At 43.2% G+C, this 24,796-nt stretch overlaps 1 protein-coding gene across 1 annotated transcript in view; it reads right to left on the bottom strand.

The window, feature by feature from the left end:
• The window catches only part of sgcd (sarcoglycan, delta (dystrophin-associated glycoprotein)), a 234,245-nt gene that overhangs the window by 8,989 nt on the left and 200,460 nt on the right, over positions 1-24,796 (bottom strand). The window contains exon 7 of the mRNA XM_049591379.1: positions 8,039-8,162. Within this exon, the coding sequence (XP_049447336.1) occupies positions 8,039-8,162 (124 nt within the window). The remainder of the gene's footprint in view (positions 1-8,038; positions 8,163-24,796) is intronic.

The raw sequence follows: 24,796 nt of genomic DNA, 5'->3' as shown, positions 1-24,796 counted from the left end.
GAAAACGACATGTAAACGTGTTGTCTTACCTTACTGGTGTGCTGCCATGTTTGTTTACCATCTAGCTCTGCTTTCCAAAGCGCGGCCGAAATATATCTCGCCAGCTCTAGATAAAGCCCAGACAGGAGACAGGTTGAAATAAACCAAAATTTCCCTTTAACAGGTTAGAGCTATCACAACGCATCTGTTCTACACGCTGCTCAAGTCACGCTGCTTTGCGAACACATCGCTTGAGGCCTTCGAGATAAAGGGTTTAGTTTAAGTTTACGTTCATTTCCTTTATTAATCCCGCTAAGGGGAAATTCAATGTTTTCACTCGTCAATTACACACAGGTCCGAAAGACACACACATGCACAAACAGGACCTATACATGCACAAAGTGGAGAGATGTCAGAGTGAGGGGGCTGCCCTTGGTGAGGCGCCCCGAGCGGTTGGGGGGTTCGGTGCCTTGCTCAAGGGCACCTCGGCCCAACCCAAGTCCCTATGGACTGAGCTACTGCCGCCCCCAGGGTAAGGAGCTTGGTGCAGAGCCGCTGGGGTCATTAGAGGGAGTTCTGGCATCTGATCAGGACACCTCATAAGTGCCTCCTGTTAGAGGTGTTCCAGGCATATCCCACTGGTAGGGGCAGACCCAGGACATGCTGGGGGGATAACATATCTCATCTGGCCTGGGAACGCCTCGGGGTCCCCCAGGAGGAGCTAGAAGGCGTTGCTGGGGAGAGGGACATCTGGAATACTTTGCTCAGCCTGCTGCCCCCACAAAAATAGATAGATGGATGGATGGATTCATGTTTAGATACGCATATACCAGAAGCCAGCTGTGTGTAGTCAGATACGTACCAGACCAGTCAACAAACTGTGCCTAAATTGCTGCAATTTGAAACATTTTGTTGACAACAGTTTTGGTTGAAAAACAATAAAGTACATCTGAAATCCCTGTCCTGCCAAAGGCCGAGCATTACAACAAAAAAGCATGAAAAAGTTTGCTGTGTGCTGATTCCCAGGTCATTCCTCTTGTCTCTCGAGGAATAAAAAGAGAGCAAAACACCAGAAAATTCCTTCTGCCACACCGCCACAAACACACACACACTCACACAGCTACTCATCCACTCGTTTTACTCTCTTCAACCCCACATTGATTGGAACAAACTGCCTTTCTCCCTCTGCACAGACGCGAACCACTGCTGCATGAATCCCATCTCTCTGCCCTCTCCTCCCCACCAGCCTCCCGGGGCTCGTACAGGGCTGGCCGTCTCACTGGCCGAGGAGAGGAGGAGCTCTCCAGCCATAAAAAAAGGTACAGGAGCCATTATCAGGCGCCTCTGGGAGGCATCGCCATCAAATGACCTGGAACACTTTTAAAGCAGAGTCTCAGTTGACTTCTTCAGACAGCTGCTGTTGAACAAATCTTTCACCACAAGGGGCAGACAGTGTGAGCCACTGGGAGAACTTGCGTGTGCATGTGTGTGTGTGTGTGTGGCTGGATGATCTTCATGTGTGTGTAAAGCTGTGAGTGTGATTTTGCACTAGTGATGGACAAAAGTACATAAAGATGAAACAAGCCAAGGTAAGACTTGCTGTTTTTAAGTAATTACATTTTTACCGACAGATAGCCCAATGATTTAAACTGCTGTTTGATTTTTTTTACTTTTCTCTTTGTTTTCTCTTACTGATTTCATACTTTCTACATGCTCTGCGCTGCACTCTGCACACAGCCTTGCAGAAAAACGATCAGTGATGCTAACACGACGTCCACACAAAGTCTGTGTAGCAAAAAGCAGCACGTAAGCAGAGCAGCAGCAACAGTTTCAGTCCTACGTCATTGTTCACATGGGATGCGTTCAGGTGCAGCACTGAGTGTTGGTCACCTGTGTTCTTGCAGTGCCCAAAGCCCTATAAATGATCTCTGTAGTTATACATACATTAATGAATTACTGAATGGGCCTACCGGGCCGACAGTGTCAGGTGGCCCTCAGAATATTACTTAAATTCTCACATACTGACCAGGAAGATACTTAAAATGACCACAAAGAGACACGAAACAACCACAAGGAGACACAAAATACACCAAAAAACACACAGACTTTCCTAAAAGAGACATAAAAAGTTGCATAACAACTATAAAGCGATGCAAAACCACCATGAAGTCTATGGCCTCTAGTTTCGCAGACTGGGCGAGGCGGAGGCGCAGTGCACCTGTGCTTCACCAACTGGGTGTGGCCAGGCGGCCTCGCCCTTAAATGCGCCGCGCAAAGGCGTAATGAGAGTTTACTCAATTCACTATGGCAGAAGAGAGCAGCAGCGTCAGACCCAGACTGACCCAGACTCCCAGGAGGAAACTGACGTTTTGGTCCGGGAGGTCCAAGCTCGCAGAGCAGACCTCCACGGGCTGATGATGCAAAGGTAGCCTGGGAGGAGGTCACCACAATTGTAAATCAGTGTTGCGTTTCTCTCGTGTGCGCGCGCTCTCTCTTTCTCTCTGGCAGTCTCACTCTGTTTCTTTTCTTTTGACTTTTCTAAGATGACAGATGCTGAATATATACTCCCTATCTGATGCTGTGGCTGTTTGTGGTTGGCTGAGAGGGATGTGAACTCATTAGTTTGCAGCTGTGTTAATCAAATCAGGTTGGGTTTCCATTACGCGTGCCAAACGTGCCAAACGGTGCCAATCCCCTTTGATCTGACACCAGATGTGACGGGACAGTCGATATAGAGATACATTTATGTGCTGATTGCAGATAGTTGCATTGAATAGTGGTTTTTGGGTATTTATTGCATCGTTAATGTGCCTTTGGTGACGTGTGCGCACTGTCCGCCGGTCAGCCAAACTTCGGCTTACACCGGCTGCGCTCTGCCTGCACTGACAGTAGACCTGGTTTCAGCTGGCGAGCTTTTAGCGCACCTTGGGCGAAGCCTTTTGGCACGAAACTGTCACTGCGCCAAGCTGCATCTGTCGACACCTTCCCTTGCTGCGCCGCCACACCCATCTCAGCGCACCTCGGTCTGCTAAACTACCAAACTGTGCGCGCCTCGGATTGTGCTGCTCGAAACTAGCTTTGAGCGGGGTTCGCCACCCTGCGCCGCGCCGGGAAACTAGAGGCCTATGTGTCCTGCTATTTGGGGGAGGTGGCTGGGCCTAATGCATATCTGTGCCGATGTATGCACATGTAGCGCAAGTGAAACATGAGCCATTATACAGCCTATGAACAGCTGTATTAATGAAAATAGTCCAGCGTCCACATAGGAGTTTGAAGGAAGAAAAAAAAGGCTGCACTGGCTTCTGTGGGTTGAAGTGCATCACAGCTAGGTGTATTAATGTCAGGTGTATTGTACTGGAGAAGGCAACTTACCCTTTAAGAGAACGTGCATGTGTAATCAAGTGTCAGTAATGTGACTGTGTGGCTTCAATAATCCACAGTGTGCGTGTGAGTCTATTTCTGTATCTGCCTGTGTGGTTTGTGGGTGTCTAATGACCAAAGCCACTCTGTAATTGCCGTGGCGGTGCCAAGGGGGTCCTGGAGAGAGGGAGAGCGTGTGTGTGTAAGACAGAGGTTTGACAAATGGACATTTGCAACACTAATGGAGTGTGAGAACGTGATTCTAATTATCTGAATTGACCATCATGAGTTCAACAGCCTCATTCTCGACCACACACCCATGAAAACTGCAGGGAGACATGGTGTGGGCGTGGCTACCGTGGTTACTTTTAATTGGACCAAACTGAATCCAAGGGCACCTTCCAGAAACAGTGTCTTCCGCTCCTCGTCCATCTCATATCAGCAGCCTGTCTTAATGTATGAAACTGTTTTTGTGGGAAACTTTTAAACACTTTCTTCTCCCTAATCCTCCTTCGCTGATTTGAACAGATCTGACATGACACGACTGGTGCAACCTAAGGTGGGAAATCCTTTTATCAGCACAGCCGACCGTGATGAATGTGAGGACTGATGTGTGTAACGAATCAGTGGATGGTTGGAGGAATTTAGGAGCAGGGAGGAAAGGATGAAAGAAGGGAAGAAGCAGCACGAGGATGAGGAGTGGATCAGCGAAACGGGGGGAACAAAGATGGTAAATAAGGAAAGTTAAAGACAGAAAGAGGACAGAGGAAGGAGGAGGGGAAAAGGAAGGGAACTGGAAAGGAGGATGGAAAAGAGAAAGTTGTTAAAGTAAACATGTGACACACCCAAAGAGAACCGAACTGATGACTGAATGGAGGATGGAAGGAAAAAAAAAACAATCAACTGCTGTTCTCTATTTCCCTGCTCTTCTGTGAGGCTCAGATTCTGGTGGACAGCCAGTATGTGGGAAATTGCCACCAGCCAATAAGCTAAATGCTGGTCCATGTTGGCTGAGGGAGCTAACTATTGTTTGGATTGTTGTTTGCTAAAAATAAGTTTGGACAGGAGAAATATTGAATAGAGATGGTGTCCCGTCAGCCAGCATGGCCGCAGGACAAGAAAAGTTAATTTCTCAACTTGCCAGCACACAGAGTGGGAGGTTTTGTCTTTGTACAGAGAGCACGTTTGAAGTAAGAGGACTGCATTTAATGAAGAATATAATCTTTTAGAGTTCATTTCCAGGACAAATCGAGGTGTTTTCAGCTCTCTGTGCTCAATGGATTCTCATCCCTGCTCATCAAATTCCTTTGGCGTCTCCATTGGATACAGCCTTTAACGTCTGTATGTGATGCACAGCTGTCGCCAAGGTCAAACTGGTGACGTGACGTGGTTAAAATTGTCAAACGGTCTCGGTATGGTTTTGACAACAAATGTACTTGGTTAGGTCTGGATAGATGCTTCATGTCAGTGACATCAGTTGGTGATGGACGGATGGAAGTTTATTTTAAAACAGCATTGACTTTACGTAAAACAGCACTGACTTTTGGTTTCACATGGGGCATGAGCAGTGGAGTCCTGGGTAATCTTTGTTTGACCCATCCATCTCCCCTCCCACCTGCCTTACATGGACTCTCACTCTTTATACTACTCTGAGTGTTTTATATTCCCAAGGATGGGTTTACATTGCAGTTAGATGAATGCCTGGTGTGTTTCATGGAGACACCAAAGGGTGCCTTCAGTGGTAGTTTCACATACTGAGGGTCGTGACAGAGTATTGGTATTTGATGATCTTGGAATGAGATCGAGCTGCTACAACACATTTTCACGCCGACCTCATCACATATTGACATTTTGGACATGGACTGTCCGTGTGCGTGTGTGTGTGTGTGTGCATGCTGTTTTTAGACCCTCCCCACTCAGCTCTTATTGAACTACCCATGTGCTTCGCTGAAAATCAGAAGATGATTCGTTAAATGCTAACTTATGCCAAGTTGTTGCCATGCACACAAAAAAAAAAAAAACTAGAAATGTCCATCAAGCCGGAAATCCGGTGCCACGCTGGAGTACTTAAAACCCTGTGGCTGGGTTCAGCAAAAACAGAACAGGGCTTGACTTTATAACACTGCTCTCCTGGGTGAAAGTTGGTGTTTGCTGGACTCATCCACCACCCCTCCCACCCGCCGTTCTCAGACTTTCGCCAACTTAATTTTCGTTCTTGCCCGGCTGCGTTTCCCCCTGATGCGGGTGACCGGCAGCGTATTAAGCTGACGTTAACAGACGACTTTCTTTGTCAGTGTCTGATGCCAGAAGTCACTGTCCAAGCGTTGGATTTTGATGATTTCAGAGTAAGACCGGGTTGGCTGCTGTGCTTCACCATTTTGTCGTCACATAAACAATTTAATGAAGGGTTTGATTTAAAAAGCAGTGAAAAATACACATTTGTTAAAAATATCATTACATCTTTGAGAATGTTACTGCTCTGAAAAAAACAGGGCAAGATAGACTGTTGTCACAGGTGACATTTTGACTTCGTTAAAAACTCACCTTTTCTCGTTAGCTTTTGAACCCGTTGTGAGCCAGACTTGACTCTGTGCAATATACGTATGCTCTGTCTCAGGTTTTTTTTTTTTATGTGTAATTGGTGTTGTTTCTAACTGTTTGTCTGTTTTTATATTTGTTTCTGTTTTTTTGTATTTTGTATCTGTTTTTATATTTTGGTATTTATCATTCTATTTATGTGGTATTATAATTTTCACAGTGTTCTTGTAAAGCACTTTGGTGACTTCTGTCTTTTTAAATGTGCTATAGAAATAAATGTGACCTTGACCTTGTCACAGTAGGAAAAGCACAGGCGCTACCAATAACATCAATAATAGCTTTGTTCCACTGAGATGTGTCAGCCAGTCTCGAAGTCAGCCGGCAGGACACTGAAACTGGAGTAGCTAAATGGAATCCAGCCATCATTAGGGTCCGGGCAGCTAAGCTGCCAGGACACTATTGCAATCCAAACTTTGCACAAAGGTCCAGTCTCATGCCAGATATCCTCAGCGGTAAACTCAAGCCAATAGTCCTGATGGTGGCGCTACAGCAAGCGTCTAAAGTTCAAAACTTTGAAACTTCATAACAAATCAACCATACGTGCTACAACTTCCCAACTTTCATCAAACTGTAGCCCCAATACTGAAGAAACTTTTGTACATTTAATAAAAATTATGAAGTTCATCACTCTGTTTTTTTCAAAAACTGTAAAACTTCTTAAACCTATCTCCTCCCACAGTTTTTGCTCAATTGACACCAAACTTGCTACAGAGCATCTTCAGACTGTCCTACACAAACTATGTTTCTCAGATTTTTGATTTATCAAAAATTGAGCCTACAGTGTATCAAAATGTTTGACTGTAAATGGTACTGTAAACATATACATGCAAATTCTTGCTAAATAAATCTTCAATGTTCATGAAAAAAAGACAAAATTCTAGAGTCATGGTAGATGATGTGTGGCAAATTTCAGAGTTTTATCTCAAAAACTGAATTTTTGACAGCATTTTGAATTTTGCTCTAATGTGAACAATTGGAGTCAATGTAAAAATGGCAATTTTAAACATCAACTTTTCACTTATGGAGCAAATCAATCATTGTTACAAACAAATTACCAACATCTCCATGCTGTCTAGATGCAATATGTGTATTTTCAGATTTTTGTTTCGATAACTGAATTTTTTACAGTGGTTTGAAATCTGCTGTTCCATGCATGGACGGCTGCTAAACCTGCACGTCTGCCTTAGTCAGTTTGTGAAGCTACACATGAATTGTCACTGACTAATTAGCTCAGTGAGATAGATATTAATTGTTGTGAGTTCAAGCTTCAGCTGACGCAAAAGGCAGATTGTGTTGCTAAATGTCTTCCAATTCTTCTGCTTGTTGCTCAGAATTGCCTAAAAGTGCCCGGACCTGACCCATCGCTGCGCAGCAGCTATAATTAGTTTTTATTATTTTACAACTCTGATGTTTTAAAACGTCTTCCTTGGGAGGGGAATTTTTCATAAAATAAGTGATAAGCTGTAGTGACAGACTAAGTATCACATTTTTTTAAGGGAAGATTTTTTTTTATTTTGGAGTGAACCTCTTTAAATTTTTTGTTTCAAAATGAGATGATTACAACCAAAAAGACAAAAGAGAAGATAAGATGGTAAGAGGTAAATGATAAAAGAAAACATGAGTTCTTGTTCAAATCTGAATCTTTAGCAAATTTCATTCATATCATTCAGAGATTGTGACTAATTTATGTCCAGTGGTTATGTATATTATTTGGCAGTTTTTGAATCAGCTCTCATTCACTTTATGTCTATGCAAGTGCACTCAAATTGTCACAGTGTTGATATTAATATTCTTTAACTGAAATGGAAAACTGTGTGTGCACAGCTACAGTAAGTACAGTCCTACAGAGTAAAGGTGAAGCAGGAAGTTGGACTGTAAACTGGGATGGATGTTTGCTGCCTTTCTGTTTCCCTTCATGTTTCCAAAATGTCTGTTTATTCTGACTGTTTGTGTCATGTGACCCTTCAGTGATAACTTGGTCAGTACAATGTTATTATTAGCAAACAATAAAACCTAAGTTGTGATAAACTTGAATAAGCTCATATTGTCTTGCTTTGGTGCAGTCCTTCAGACAGTTAATTTGCCCTGCTGGTTGACAAACCTCTCCATCTTTGGACTCCAGTCGCAGCTCGTTCCTGCAGATGGCCTGGATGTCTCCAGCCTCAGCCAGGATCTGGATGCCTTTAGGAGCCTCCATCAGCAGGGAGCGAGTGGGAGACTCCAGCCTGGGAGGAGACAGAAGCACAACAGCTCTGTTACTGAAATCCGTCTCTACTTGATGTTTGGATGAGTGTCGGAGGGAAAATTCTGATAAAACAAAGGATGTAAATCAAGATAAGAAAGACGTTAAAGATGTGAAAACACCAATATTTTTGTTTCTTTCTTTTTATTTTGATCTTCAGTAGTAAATTTGACTTTGTTCCATTTTCTTAGATTTGATTAGTGTCAGAAGGCCTAATTAGAGTCTAACAAGGTCCTGTAAACTAAAGTCATGATTCTGAAGCTTCCTGTTTATTAGACTGTTTCAGCAATCTGTCATCCAGACACCATGCAGATCATAGCAGAGATTGTTTAATCACTTTTACAAAAAAAAACAAAAAAAAAACCAATAACACTTGAGCTAATGAGAAGAGAGAGTGGGTAGAACGACATTTTAACCTTTATTTTGTGCTCCTCCACCCTTGTCAGAGGCGTAACATCCACAAATGGCCCCTTAATGTCTAACACTCAGATTGGTCCTCACAAAGATACACAAGCAGGAACACACTCCAAGGACCACCACCATGAATGGAGTATAAATTGAGTGGATCTGACACTACAGCCCACCTGCACACTGTGACAGCTTACAAATTTCTGTATAAGGATTAAAAATCAGCCCACTCCTCTTCACATCTTGACAAAACCACTCAGAGCCACGAGCTGATCTTTACAGCAAGCAGCAAAGGTGTCAAAGCGCTTCTGTAGATTCAGACCCGCAGAGGAGGTCTCTGTAGACTTCCTGTCACCACGGCAGTTGTGGATAAAATACATGATGTTTTCTCCACAGGGAAGGTATTCATTGATATCACATAGTGTATTCAGCTGGGGGATTGTGAGCTTTTGTTACAGGTTCTGTTTATATGCACAGATTCAGTGCATGACGTCCATCATCTGTTCTAGTGGTCTGGGTCTAAGCAAGTATTTATATGTAAGCTATATGCGTCATATGTTCATTGAGAGTATTCTGTTGATTGGTTTATTTATAAGACAGTTATTGCAAGTTGGGTAAGCACAGGGAGAAAACCCTGGGCTCTGGAAGTATTTTCTCTACTGCACATTCCAGTTATTGATATCCTCAATATTCATCAACACAGAAACACAGGAGTCTGCTATATAACAGCCCAGTCGCCAGAATAAAATGTTGGCATTGTACATTTCTGCAAACCACAGATATGTTATATTTGTATGTTTCATGTGCATGACTTAGTTCTACATACAGATTACATGTATATGAGCTGAGTTGCTTATCAGGAGGAGGAGGTGCCACAGTTAAGCTGCCAACAGCAGCAGACCCAACACAATCACAAGAAAAATGTTGGCATGTTGGCATTGTACATTTCTGCAAACCATGATTTGCACATTATTATGTTGTGGTTCCCTTTTCGGTTGGTACACTCGGTACAACACAGTAGTATGGGGATTGCGTCCTCGCGAGACCAACCTGAAGAAACTTTTTCAACACGCCTGTCAAGGCCAATGAGACTGTCACAGACAGGGGAAGTCCCGCAGTCCCTTGGGGCTATAAAATACCCTGCACAGTCTCATTTCCTCAATCTTATTGCATTTCACCTCACATAACCTGAGTATTGCAGAACACTTGCGAGTGATTTAACTGTCCACAGGAGGTGAGCTCGCGCCCTACCCACGGTGTCGCTATCAAGGCTGTTTCTGCGTTGTGCTTGTTTAGCATGCTAACTTGCTGCTCTCTTGTTTTAGCCTGGCTAACGGTTATTTGTTTAGCGGTGCTAACAACAAATACCAAATATCAATATCGATGTGCATGTTTAGCTTGCTAACCAGCCGTCCTTCTGCTGTTCAGCCTAGCTAACGACTATTTGTTTAGCCACGCTAACAAATTCACATTCCACAAAGTTTAGCTCCAGCTAACGACTCGCCTGTTTAGCTTGCTAACTAGCGAAGCAGAATGGCTCTGGTAAAGAAACGGCACTCTCCTGACGGGTCTAGCAAGGCTAGCTCGGCTAGGAAGTCCAAGTACCGTCCATGCCCGAGTGCTTGTGGTTTTTCCCTGTCGGAGACGGATACGCACAACGCCTGCCCAGTGTGTCTTGGCATGTTGCATGCGAAAGTGGCACTTGCTAACCCGGATTGCTGTGCGCACTGTCGCCGGCTCCGGAAATTGACCCTGGAGAGACACGTAAATTTTCTGTCGAAGGCGCTGGGAAAATCCGCCGCTCTCGGGGACCCCATGCTGTCCGAGGTCACCGAGTCACCCACGGAGTTGGAGCTTGACGGCCTGAGCTTCGAGTGCAGCGCAGGACAGTTCTGGGGGGACCAAATGGACAAGATACTCCCTACCACCGACTACGTGGGCATGGAGGAGGATGCGGTTGATTTCACCGTCACGCTGGATAATGCGCCGCTGTGTGTGCCCTCTGACGATGAGCTCTCTCTAGCCGCTTCGGGCGGCTTCACGGAGGACGAAGCGGAGGGAGAGGGCAAAGAGGATGCTGATCACAGCCAGGTCCTTGGATCAGGAGATTTGCCAGCAGAACTGGACAGCACCACCCTGGCTTTGATTGACTTGTGCCGCCGAGTGGCCAAGCGTCTCGAGGTACCATGGTCGGCTCTGCCTCCCCGCCAGCAGCAGACCCAACTTGCCGGTAACTATTTTCTCCCCCAGCAGCTGGCAACGGTGAGACACAAATGTTGGTATTGTACATTTCTGCAAACTATGATCAGTACATTTGCACATTATTATGTTGTGGTTATGTTGAAACTTAACAACTCAAAAATGCTGTGGTTCACAAGTTGCTTGGTCTAGCCACAAAAAGCACTTGGTTATGGTTTGGAAAAGATCATGTTTTGGCTTGAAATACCGAGTTTATTTGTACCACTATACCAGCAGGAAAAGCTGTGATGTCTTGGAAAAAAACAGTTGTTTTTTGCGGCTCTATTGCCACCGCTGGGTTGCCACAACACTCCCATGTTTGGAGCCTAAAGAGCTGATGGAAACACAGCAAAGACTCGCTTTAAAAAACAACCATTTTTGTTGTTTGTTGACCTCCAACAGTGGATTGCAGCTTGGCAGCCATCAAGCCAGACTGACACCCCATTCACCATCCCCTCCACCTCCTGACAAAGTTAACTCATACACTGCATTCTTTAAGAAATGTACAAATGTCATGAATTTGTGGTTTGCAGAAATGTATAATGCCAACATTTTGTTTTGGTGACGAGGTTGGTAGACTACTGTAGACCGACCAATTTTGTCAATAAAACTGGGTATTTTTTTGTTTTTTTAAGATATTTTTGGGGGGTATTTTTAGCCTTTAAATGATAGGACAGACAAGTGTGAAGGGGGAAAGAGAGAGGGAGTGACATGCAGCGAAGGGCCACAGGCTGGAGTCAAACCTGGGCCGCTGTGGCAGCAGCCTTGTACATGGGGCGCCTGCTCTACCACTAAGCCACTGACGCCCCAAAACTGGGTATTTCAAGCCCAAACTAAATGTTTTCCTATCCCTAACCTTAACCCTTATCAAGTTGTTTTTGTGCCTACAGAGCCCGGTCTCACTCTGAAGTCACTGAAATCTGGTGCTTGGGCAGTGACTTACAGCATCAGACACCAACTAAGAAAGCTGTCTTTTAACGTCAGCACGATACACGGCAGGTCGTCGTTATAGTCTAATGTTATAGTTTAACACATGGTGAGCATCAGGGGAAAATGCAGAGGGACACGGACTAAAATTAAGGTGGTGAAAGTCCAAGCGGGGCGGGCAGGAGGGGTGACAGATGTGTCCAACAAACACTGACTTTTACCCAGACAGAGCGGTGTTTGGTCCCGTAAGATAAAGCCAAACCCTGTCCTTTTTTCCTAAACCTTAGCACTTCCTTTTGTTGCTTAAACCCAACATTGTGTGTTGAAGAAAAAAAAAAAAGTCAATTCGCAGTGTCGTCCCGACGTAGTGGTTTTATTTTGAAAGAGACTGTATGCAAACGGTAACTTTCCTGTGAAAATGGAAGTTTATTTTGAAAGAAGACAATACATGTAACAGGCAGAACTTGACACGGTGTCCCAGAACATCAACAACTTACGCACCCTGGGTACCTTGCATGTCGTGGAAAGTCCATGACCAAAACGTCAATATGTGACGAGGTCGGAGTGAGAATGTTTTGGCCTAACCCTAACCACACGTTAACCACAGCATTGTCACAACATGAAACTGAACAGTGTAATGTAGAGAAACGTTAAATTCAGCATATCCCTGTCATATATTCTGGTGATTGGACTGATTGTAACAATTACATAGGTTCATTGTATGGCTGTCAGTTTGATCTATTTCAACTTCAACTTTTTTCAGTAATTATGTTAATTTTTGTCAGTTTGGCATGGTGGCAAATTCCCAAATGCTATGCTGTTGCAGTTGGGAGCCAAACAGCCCACAGACGTTGCTGTCTGCCTGTAAAATTGCTGAAAAAGACCCAAAACACTGAAGTGCTGATGCGTTTGGATGGAGGCCTTTCGTATGTCTGTGCCCAGGGCCTCAGACTGTAACAATTTCACAAATATCCTTGTCTGTGCTGGTGTATTATTGATTCCTTTGCCTCTTTTAGCAGTCCCAAAGAATAAGAACAAAATGTTTTGCTTTACAATACTTATCACTAAACTTGCACATATCAACTTTTACTATTAAAGTTGTTACGACTGAAATGTTCTTAACATCACAAGGGACAGAGGGTGAAACAAAGTGTTACAAGTTGCATCAACAAAAGTAACAGACGGTGATATGAAAAAAAAAGAGCAAGGAGAAGAACAGTATAGGAAGCCAACTTATTTCTAATGTAATCCCCTGCAGTCGGCTCAGCTGGTGTCATTCTCTGAATTTGCTCCTGGCAGGTTTCACGAACAAAGTCGTTGAGGTGGTGACCTGAATTCTCCAGAGAATGGAGAGAGGTGAGAGCAGCTGCGGTACAGTAGTGCTGGTTGCACGTTACAGTAGCAAGTGTTGAAAAACCAGCAGCAAACTTAACTTCTGTTTCAGCAGTAAAATAAGATTAAATCCTCCACGTTTGAGTTCAAACTCAGGTCAGGAGGGAAAAATGCCAGAAAGGAGGATGAATGTTTTCTAAGCCAACGGTACCATGAAGCAGTTTGGATGGAGCTTACCACTTCATGGTGTAGTGTAAGACAGGAGAGAGGAAAGAGAGGAGATTTCGACCATCCGCTTTTAGAGGATTCCCTCACTGTTATCAAGTCAAAAGCTTTAATGTCTTTTCACCTTCTTGCTTGTACAATTATGATAAAACTTAAATATGTTTTTCTCTCAGACCACTACCACTTAAAACACATAAGTTTAAAAAAAATAAGGAAACTGTACAGTATAGGCAGAGTAAAGAAAGCATCTAAACACTGGAAAAACAAAAAATGAACAAACTCTAAAAATGTTTTTCTAAACTTGATGTGGAGTACACAAAGTTTCAGCAGAGCAGTCCAGCTAAAGCTCTACGTAAACAACCTGCCCACTGACCAGGGACTTTGAGTTTCAGACTCCCACTGTGCAGTAAGGTCTGATGTGTAAAAGCAATTGTTTACTGTAAAGTAAGCTGTGCTACAGTAATACAGATCTGTACAGTAGATTCAGTACAGTGGTTAATAACTACTGCCTGATCTGTCATATTGCCCTCTGACAGGCAAATTTACAAGAATGGATCGGGACCAAAGAGACAGCGTAAACACAGCCATGAAGTTTTGCAGCCGAGAGCTGAGTTTACCTCTTTCTGTACGTCTGATTGCAGTCGTCCATGTGGCAAAGTATCAATTTTGCCCGTAGGCAGAACAGTGGCCGAGAGAAAAAGATGACAGAACTTATCAGATGAAGAGCAAAGGTCCTGACCACTGAGGTGCAGAGGCATTCCTCAAAACCCCAGCCAAGGAATACAAACATGAGAAACTGAAACTGTAAACTTGGAATTTAATACTCTGGTCTGTTATTGCACTACAGTTACCACCAACTCCCAAATACGATGCTAATAAGATGCTAGATGCTAAAAATCATCTGAGAATTGGACTGTTTTTGCAATGAGGGTCTAGGGTAGGGGTTTAAACAGATGGGGGCCAACTTTGCGCCAAAATTCAAATTCATGCAATAGCACAGGTGCACTTGGCAGTGCAGTTAGAGGTGCATTTCACCCATTTATGGACCTACATGGATTCATTTGTGCAGGTTTAGCTAAAGTCGTGCAATCCTTTTGTGAATCTGCCCTTGAGAGTTGGATTGACATACGTTTTCAAACCTCGGTTGAGTTTAAAGAGGCATTTCATATTTAAAGTCTGTGTAAAGCAGCAAAAAATGTCTGTTATAAGTTTGTTACATCACAGAAATATGTGTCATTAATCACTGAGCCAAATTTGAAAGTAAGTAAGTATATAAAATTAGCTCTCAAAATCACACTCACTCACACTCTCAAAACAAGCACTTGTCTCTGCTGTGAAACGCTGGGGGCGTGTCTGCAGGGGTATGTCTGCAGCCTCTTGTCTCATGACTCCAGGCTGCAGCCATTCAGTCCACGCCCATTCGTGGGAGGGAAGCGGCCTCCGCGTACTGTACAAGGACGTAACCCCGCACCTGCAGCTGGTGGAACGGGAGGATGTAATCCAGGGAGGGAGAGTGTCGGTTCAGCGTGGGTTTTCTGCGGGTGCTCCAGCTTCCTCCCACAGTCCAAAGACATGCAGGTTTACTGGTGACTGTAAATTGACCATAGGTGTGAATGTGAGTGTGAATGGTTGTCTGTCTCTATGTGTCAGCCCTGTGATAGTCTGGTGACCTTTACGGGGAGTATCCGGCCTGTCACCCATTGTCTGGAATAGGCTAGAACCTGCCCGCAACCCCAAACAGGATACGTGATCACGGGAAATGACTGACTGAATGGCCAATAACATGTTTTGTGTGGTCACAGTGACCTTGACCTTGACCTGCCAAAATCTAATCAGTTCACCCTTAAATGGATAGTGCACCCAAAAATGAATATTCAGCCATTATCTACTCACCCATATGCCGACGGAGGCCCTGGTGAAGTTTTAGAGCCCTCACAGCAGTCAGAAGCAGTCAGAGCTACAGGCTACAGTGAGGCTAAAAACAGAGTTCATATGACGTTTTCGAAACAACTTTTTATGTCGGGGCTGCAGCACACTTGGATCACTACGGATGAGCAGTATGGAGATACTTTGTGGATTCAATTTTGTGTTCTTGGACGTTAGTCTGGGGCGCCGTCTGCCATTAGGTGTGCTATCCGCTCCCCCGCCGATCTTCACAAGGGATGTGAGGACTCTAAAACTTCACCGGGGCCTCCCCCGGCATATGGGTGAGTAGATAATGGCTGAATTTTCATTTTTGGGTGCACTATCCCTGCATGTAAAAACAGACATTTATGCCAAATTCCCTCATGGTGTTCTTTAGATATCCTATTCATAAGAATAAGATAGACGAGGTCAACGTGGCCTTGACCTTTGACCACTAAAATCTTATCAGTACAGTCTTGAGTCCAAACAGACTGTTGTGCCAAATCTGAAGAAATACCCTGAAGGCGTTCTTGAGCTACTGTGTTCACAAGAATGGAACAAACAGATGGACAACCCAAAAACCTAGAGCCTCCAGCTGCGGCTATCATCGGCACAGAGGCATATAAACCTCCACCGATTAGCAGAGTCAGCAAGTTTTCAAATTAAAACTTTAATCTGTTTTGCATTACCCCTTGCTCTCTGCCCACAGAGGGTTAAGCCTTAACACAAATTAATTACAGTGTGTGTAATATGGTGATTAATTGAACACATATCATCTAATGCCTCATCACTGAAGCTGTTTGATTTTCAGTTGTGCTCAGTTTTTATGATAAGACAATTTAAAAACAAGCACTCAATTAAATTGGATTAATTTGCGACAATCAGGCATCTTGGCTTCTCTACTTCAAACATATCAGACCAATCACTCACTCTCTCTATCCGTTTGTTTCTGTTTGTTTTTGCCGGCATCAACAACAGTGCTGACACAGTCTATTAGTATTCTTGCTAACCGACGCCACCAGAGGGCAAATAAAAACAGATTAGAGACAGCACAATTTAAAACTGTTGCATCTGTACATTAAGTGAACATGGATGGGAGTTTAATCTTACGCTTTGCAAAACAAGAGTGTAAAAATTGATCCCTTGGAGGTTGGGGTGAGAATACTGAAAGACTTCAGATCTTTGAAAAGCTGAGGGATGGAGAACTCTTGAGTGTTTGGCTTTCAAGCGAAAGTGGATGGTTGATGGTGGGCATCCTCAAACATCTAAGAAGCCAATTTTTTTGGACACCACCCCAACCCCTTGAACCGTCTCATAAACTTTGGTGGAAGTCTGAGGCTATGAAAGCCTCACAGGTTATCTTTGGATATACTTAAGAACAAGTGGCTCTAGGTTGAGGTTCCTGGCTCTTCACTTCTACAAAGAAATGCTGTGTGAGGAGAAAGAGAAAGACGTTTCTACAGTTTTAAACATTGAGACATTGAATATCTGTGGATGTGAAGTACTCCCTCTAAAGGCCTCCCCCTCTCTCATCCTACTTCTTTTTCCCAGGTTGCTCTTCAGGGAGTCAGGCAAGAAAATATTTCTGTCCCAGGCTTATATTCTTCTCATTTCCCTTTCACAGTCCCTGTGAATTATTTTTCCCCATTTCCTTTACTCTTATTTCTGTCTCTTTTTAATATAAACACTTTTTTCAAATTTCATGAAAATCTAGATTTAACTAAGAAACTGAAAGCTACGTAACGCATGTGCAAAACAAACTTTAAAGTTGAGAATGAATGCAATAAAGAAATCTCACCCATTACTGACAAGCTGAGTCAGACAAGCTGATGCTATCGTATATTTATGCACTTCCACTTTTTGTCCACGTGTTTTAATACTCCTTATTCCGTTATCTATTTTTGTCTTTGCTGTCCATCTTTATCTTGTCAGCTGTTACTTTTATGGTCGCCACAACCTCATTTCCCCCGTAGCGATCAATAGAGCTTCATCTCGTTCTCTTTCTTGTTTTCTATTTCACTCCTGTACATCCTCTTATCCTTTCTCTCTCTTTTCTTGGCAGCATTTCATATCTGCAACTGGGATCAAAGGTTAATAACTTTTCACGCGTCCTCCTCATATCGCCTGCCTTCCAGATAACGACGAAAATGATTGGAGGTTTTTGACATGACAGAAATTGTAAACTCGCACAGCCTGAAACCTGTGGGCAGCTTCCGTACTCTGCTTTTGCTCTACACGTAACTCCTTTGTCCTTGGTGATGACAGCTTCCTCAAATTATCTGCAACTGTTTCTCGTGTGCTGTGAACACAGTGGTCAGGACGCTGTGGCGCTGTAAATATATAAGCTTTGGTGAGGTGAAAATGGGCTGCCGTTGTGCCACGCAGCAAATCATAGGTTAAATGGCAATCTCAGGCCAATACGAGTACAGCTGATTGCTTCGCAGGGGCTTCGCGAACAGCCGGACACTCTGCTGAGGAACACGCCATCCCCTCAATTACTGAGATCAGTGTAAGATGAAGGTGTGGAGAAGGACAAGGGTAGAGAGGAGGAACAAGAAAGGTGCGACTGTGACATTAGAGAGGACAGAAAGGAAAGGGGAAAGTAAGAAGATGAAAAGAAGGGGCATTCTAATTTGCTACCTGTTTTTTTCTGCTTTTTCTTTCTTGTTCTGAGAAGAGGTGCTACGGGTGCAGGCCACCTTGAGTCACGATCTCTTTGCTAGTGATGTAATATGCTGCCCTTTTTTTAAAAAAAAAATTAGAAATGTGTGAGTTTTCTTTGCCTGAATTCCTACTTTTCTGACTGCAGGATTGTTTGTTTCATGAACTGCTTATATCGGCTTCCGCAGTTAAATGTTATAATAAATCAAATAACGCTGAACAGAGAGTTGAGTGAAGTTTAGAGTCAGAAATGAATATGGAAGAAGCAAAGTGAGCACAATAAAACAAAAAGAAGGGCAACACATGAGGTGAATAAAAGATGAATGGGGAAAGAAGAGGGGGAGAGAGTAATGAGAGAAGAAGAAAGGAGACCAGAAGATGAATAGCAAAAGAGGGGTGAAGTTGGGTCGGGGAAAAAAAGGTAAGGTGATGGTAATTGAGGCAAAAAGAAAAGGAGGGTGGGGGGTAAGTGAGGGCAGGGAGGGGATGAAGATGAGAGGAGATCATGTGAGAGTAAGGTGATAGAGGAGAGGAGATTGGAGACGGAGTTGAAACAAGACCTGAGATGGAGAGGAGAGGAAGACAAGGAGAGGGAGAGAAGAGGATAAAGAGAAGAAAGAGCTTGAGGCAAGGTTCACTGAATCTCTGATCTTTATACAGACTAGGTTGGGGTGCAGTGTCATGGCTTCTTCTCTAATGATTAAAAATCTTTTCTGCAGTACAGTCTTGGGATGATGAGGTGCTGTAGGTGCTGCTGCTGAGGACAGTGAAAGTGGGAGACACATAGAAAGCCATAGCTGACTTTCTCAATTATTAAAAAATAAAAAAAGTTAGGTTTTTAAGGTCAAGCATGTTCACACCAAGCCTGAAATAAACCAATGAGTCTACAGCCATGCTGTGAAGCTGTAGTTGGGCACAGCGGTGCTTTGAAGTAAATGCTAACATGATCACAATGACAATGTGAGCAAGTATTACGTTTATCATTCTCACTATTCTTTTTTCTTGTTAATAAGGACAAAACACAAGATGCAGCGTTTGTGCCAATTTTGAGGAAACTCACTTGAGACCTTGTCGAGATATTGTGGTCATGAATATGAGATGGATGCAAGGTAACAGTGACCTTGACTTTTGACTACCACTTTCCAATCAGTTCATTGTGGATATTTGTGCCAAATTTGAAGAAATTACCTCAAGGTGTTGATCACAGTGACTCTAAATTCCGACCACCAAATCCCAACCAGTTCAACCTTGACTCAAAGTGAACGTTTGTGCCAAATTTAAACATTTCCGTCAAGGTGCTCCTCAGATATCATATTCATCAGACACGGACGAGGTCACAATGACCTTGACCTTTGACCAACAAAATCTTATCAGTTCACCTTTGACTCAAAGTGGATCTTTGTGCCAAATTTGAAGATACTACCTCAAGGTGTTGTTGAGATTCTGCATATAAGAGAATGTGATGGACCATATCACAGTGACCGTGATCTTTGACCACCAAATTCTAATCAGTTCATCCTTGACTCAAAATGGATGTTTGTGCAAGAATGAGACAGACGAGGACACAATGACCATGAAATTTGACCTATGACCAACAAAATCTTATCTGTTCATCTTTGAGTTGAAGTGGACATTTGTGCCAAATTTGAAGAAATTACCTCATGGCGTTTTTGAGATACTGCTTTCATGACCTGAATCTTTGGCCACCAAATATTAATCAGTTTATCCATGGCTCAAAGTGGATGTTTGTGCCAAATTTTCCGTCAAGATGCTCTTGAGATATCATATTCACAAGAACTTTTGACCTATGACAAACAAAATCTTATCAGTTCATCTTTGAGACAAGAATGAGACAGACAAGGACACAATGACCATGAACTTTGAAGTGGATATTTGTGCCAAATTTGAAGAAATTTTCAAGAAGCATTCTTGAGATTTCTTGTTCACGAGAATGGGACGGATGGATGGACGGACGCTGCTCTGATAAACTGCCAAAATACTGCCTCTGGCCGAGGGTATCACTGGAGCAGAGGCATGAAAACTGTTTTCTGTACCAGTCTTCTTATGATTGTTTGCTGTACTGTAAAAACATGTTGTGAACATTTTCCACTTGTGTCATATGATGTTGAACGTAGCCTTCAGCAGCAAGTTTCCGTCTCAGCGCAGTTTCAATCTCAGCACCATAATGTTTCCATGTGGAGTGAAGATTGCAGAGCACTAAACGCTGTCCATACAGGAAGTGCCGTGGGACAAACGTCACCAGATTGAGTTTCTGTGAGTCTAATGTGAGTCTATTAAAGTTGTCATGATGTGAAAACTTTCAGCCTCTCAGCTCCTGCAGGAAGTGAGCCACTTCACATCTCATTTCACCTTAAGAAAAATAGATAAATAAAGAAAACCTCATGATTCATCTCGCTGCTGTTTCCATTGCCTCTTTCCCTCCCCATCCCACGTTCACTGTCCTTCTTATTGCTTCATTTTTATTCCTTTTATCTGTGCTCTGAATTGGTCAGGACATAAATCAAGGTGCACCATCAAATTCACCCATGCTGCCATTTTACTTTCACAAAGGCGTTTGTCTGATGCAAGGACACATCCTGTTGACAAGGCATTACCTTGCAGATGGATATGATGGTTACGGTCTCGACAAAAAAGTGACAGCTCTGGGTTGGATGTGAGTGTGTGTTGGTGGTTAATGTGATATCCCGAAATGGGATTTGAATCCTCGATTGCTACCTGCCAAGGGGTTGGGAGAGATTAGAGTAAGATTAGATTTTAGCCATGCTCCAACGAGCTCGCTCCCCTTTTCTGACATAATTGGATAGTTTGTGCCATATTTCATTCTCAATTGGCTGGTTGTCACCAAAGATGCATAAACACGGGGGAAGAGGAAAGGAAAAAACACATTGCTGTAGACTCTGACTGTCAAATTATACGGACAATCACATGATGAGGGGCTTTGGTGCGACGCTTAGAAATGATCTGCGCATTACTGACGGGACTTTTTTCCACTTTTTTATTATATAAAATCATGATTTTGAAAGGAAAGCAGCGGTGATTGATGGATCACAGTTCATCTCAGTGCATGCACCACTGAAATACTGTTATTAGATATTTGTCATCAAAGTCCTTCTCTATCCAACCCCTAATTCCCGTCACGCCCGTCTCTGCAGCATTTCTTCTGTCACATAAAGCTCTTTTTCTTTCTTCATATTATCTCTCCTTCCCAACTTGTCTTTTTTCTTACAGTCTCGTACTTCTCGTCTTTCTGTCTCGTTCTTTCTCTGACAAAATGAGTCCTCCATTCTATTTTCTTTTCTCTTTTCTGTTGTGTCTGTCTCCTGTCCTTTCAAGCCTTTTCATTCTTGCTCACGTCTCCTTTCTCCTTCTCCGTTCTTTAATCTTCACACTTTGTACTTTTGTCATCTCTTTCTTCCCTCTTTCTCGATTTTCTTATTTTCACCTCACAGTCTTTCACTTTGCCTCTCGGCTTCTCTTTCAATTCAGATCAAAACAATGTACCAATTTTCTAAAGAACACTTAGGTCTGGTTTCTGCTTGAAATTCAACTGCAGTGAGTTTTAGCTGGAACGTTGCTGGTTTTGAGTTCAAAGCTTTTATGATAGCTGGTTATTCAGTGTGGTGTTGCTTGGGTGTAACCTGGTTGCCCGATCTCAATACACCCCTTGCCCCTACCAACTAGCCCTTACCCCTCCATTTTGCGCATTCACATCTAAGGGTATGGTGCTGCGATTTTTCACGGGACAGAGGGGTAGGGCAAAGTTTAAGCGATTCATGGCCCTCCTCTGAGCAACAGAAGAAACCCACATGTATTTTCTTAGCTAATGAAGATTTAAAAATTACAGTAACCATCCTGTTGTCTTAGGTTAAAGGGAAATTTCGGTTTATTTCAACCTGTCTCCTATTGTCCTGAATTTGTTTCAAGTGACTAGTGACATAAAAATAATAGTTAGCATGTTAGCCGTTAGCCTAGATACAGCCGGGGCGCATAGTAGCGTCAGACCTGTTAAAACGTAAGTGAACAGGCAACCTTCAAGTGCAAAGTTAGTCCACTAAACAAGCTTTTTTTCCACAAAGACCGCCTCATATCGTTAGGATAAATGTCAGAGAACATATAGAAAACCACATGTAAACGTGTTGTCTTACCTTACCGGTGTGCTGCCATGTTTGTTTACCATTTAGCTCTGCTTTCCAAAGCGTGGCTGAAATATATCTGGCGAGCTCTAGATAAAGCCCAGCTGGATACTACTCCAGGTGGAGGTGTCTCGTCCTCGGTCACATCCAGACCTTGAAAATAAGGCTGCAACCGGTCCCATTCCTTGCAACAGAGGCATTCCTCTTCTGTGGGCACTGGGGCACAGCATTCTAGGTACACCACCAATCTGGCACAGCATTCACAGGTACACCACCAATCTCCAGAGCTACGCAGCCTTGCAGCAGCCATTCCTCCTCTCGTCCTCTACCTGTTGTGCCTCTCTCTCTCTCTCCTCCTCCGTTCTTCAATAAGCTCTTCGTCAGTGTATTCTGGCTCAAATAAATAAGGGCGGCCATCAAACTCTGCAAAATCAAATTCCTCCTCCACAAAGTCGAAGTCTGGCAAAAAGTCAGCCATTATTCTATAAACCTTTCATAAAATAAATGAATGACCTTCCAGGCTACTGTCCGGTTCTGCCTTCCAGCTGTTGCTGCTTGTTCTCGCGATATTTCAGGCACGGTATGAGATCGCTGCTTGTTCTCGTGATATTTCGGCCGCATTTTGGAAAGCAGAGCTAGATGGTAAACAAACATGGCAGCACACCAGTAAGGTAAGACAACACGTTTACATGTGGTTTTCTATATGTTCTCTGACATTTATCCTAACGATATGAGGCGGTCTTTGTGGAAAAAAAGCTTGTTTAGTGGACTAACTTTGCACTTGAAGGTTGCCCGTTCACTTATGTTTTAACAGGTCTGACGCTACTATGCGCCCCGGCTGTATCTAGGCTAACTGCTAACATGCTAACTATTATTTATATGTCACTAGTCACTTGAAACAAATTTAGGACGATAGGAGACAGGTTGAACTAAACCGAAATTTCCCTTTAATGTCACTGTAATGTATTATGGTCCTTTTATTTATAATAAGTATAACAACATAAATTACTTGCTTGCCGATGTCTCGGATGCTAACTAGCTAGCTAGCCAACGTTACATAGTTATTGCTGATTTGTGCATGACAGTCTCGCATTTTGACATATTTTGAGTTGCATTCCTCCCTGTTTGATGGCATATGACACCCAGAGTTTTTAATGTTGCTACTCTTGTTACCTCTTTTTTAATATCACTGTAGACTGGCAAGGTAGGAGCATGGGTTGCTAACGTCAGCCTACAGAGCACCACTAGTGGCAATGCAGCTGTGTGTGTATATACATTGTGAACGTATCGTTAGCATCCTGACAACCGCATAAGGATGCCTGTAGCTGACAGAAGGGAAATCACCACTCCAGAAGATGGCATATTTGCAATATCCATCAAACTCATTGCATTTGTTTATATAAACGCCAGCAAACAGATGACATATCAGGGTCTTGAAGGATTGTCTCATTTCACAGGGGAAGTTTTCAAACACTTTCTCCTGTGGCTTTATTCTGAGGGGCAAGGTGATACTTGAAAACAAGGGGTAGGGGCAAAAATATGAAATGGGATTGGGTCCAAATCCACAATATTTACCTATAAATAGCTAAATATGTTTTGAGATGCACCAATTTCAAAAAGTCAGTGTATAGAAAAGAATGAATAAAACTCAAAATGTTCACCACCAATATGTGTTGAGGAAACATTCTTAAAGAAACCTGTGGTGGGTTCAGTTTGGCTAAAAAGTTAAGGAAAGGTCTTGGCTGTAGGTGTCTGAGAGCAACCTCTTCCTTACAACCCGACACTTTGCCTCAAGCACCAGAATAAACAGATAAATCACAGCTAATAGGGGTTGAATAAAGCCAAATAAAATCAGTGTGCAGAGCCAGATTCACTCCAATGCTTCTCGTGTGAATTCTGAAACTGGAGTAAAGGTTGGGGATCAGCTGGTAGGCCACCCACTGAAGAACACCAACTGTGTTTTGTCAGGCATTAAAAGGTCCTGCCCACCTTCACAGGTGTTTCCAGTTATACCAGTTGATTAAACTTTGAGGTTGAAGGTGGATGTGCTGGGGATTACAAGAGGTTACCAAACCTAACAGGTGCAAAAGCAGAGTGAGTCAATCAAGCACAGTCTGTGCACGCCCACTCAGTCCTGAGAAGAGCTCCAATCAGGTAAAGCAAGTGAAAACATGTGTGCATGGTTGGTTAGTATTTGAACCACTAAGTAGTCAAGGGGCTTAACATTTATATCATAATAAGTATATTGACAAATATGGATTTATTTTTTCTGTTTCACAGTTTTTGTCTTCTCTCAGCCTTTGTCTTTTCACTCACTTCACTGTCACACAGCACTGCAGCTCTCTTCCTGTCCTTTTTTCATCTTCTTTTCCCCATTTTCCATCCTGTTATAAACAACTCTGTCTCTTTCTCTGTCTTTCTCTCCACTGTCACACTGTCTCTCTCTCTGCTCTGATTGACTGTCATCACATCTGACAGCACAGGCAGGAGAAAGATGATAAACAAGACGTTTACACCAAGGAGACATCCTCGGCTGGCCGTGCACAGCAACACACACACACACACGGACAGGATATGGTACACAACCGAGAGGAACGAGGGAAGATGCTGCCACACGCAGTCAGAGTTAAATTTGACTGATGCCTGTCAGGGAGCTGCTGTGACACCTGTCTGCCTTAAAGTGATAGTCCACCTAAAATTGTGTCATTATCCAACTATCAGTCTGGGAAGGTGACTGTAATTTGTTCCCTTGTGGCAGACAGAAACT

Source organism: Epinephelus fuscoguttatus, linkage group LG12 (genome assembly GCF_011397635.1).
Source record: "Epinephelus fuscoguttatus linkage group LG12, E.fuscoguttatus.final_Chr_v1".
NCBI classification, from domain to species: domain Eukaryota; kingdom Metazoa; phylum Chordata; class Actinopteri; order Perciformes; family Serranidae; genus Epinephelus; species Epinephelus fuscoguttatus.
This window is presented reverse-complemented; position numbering and strand designations above follow the sequence as displayed.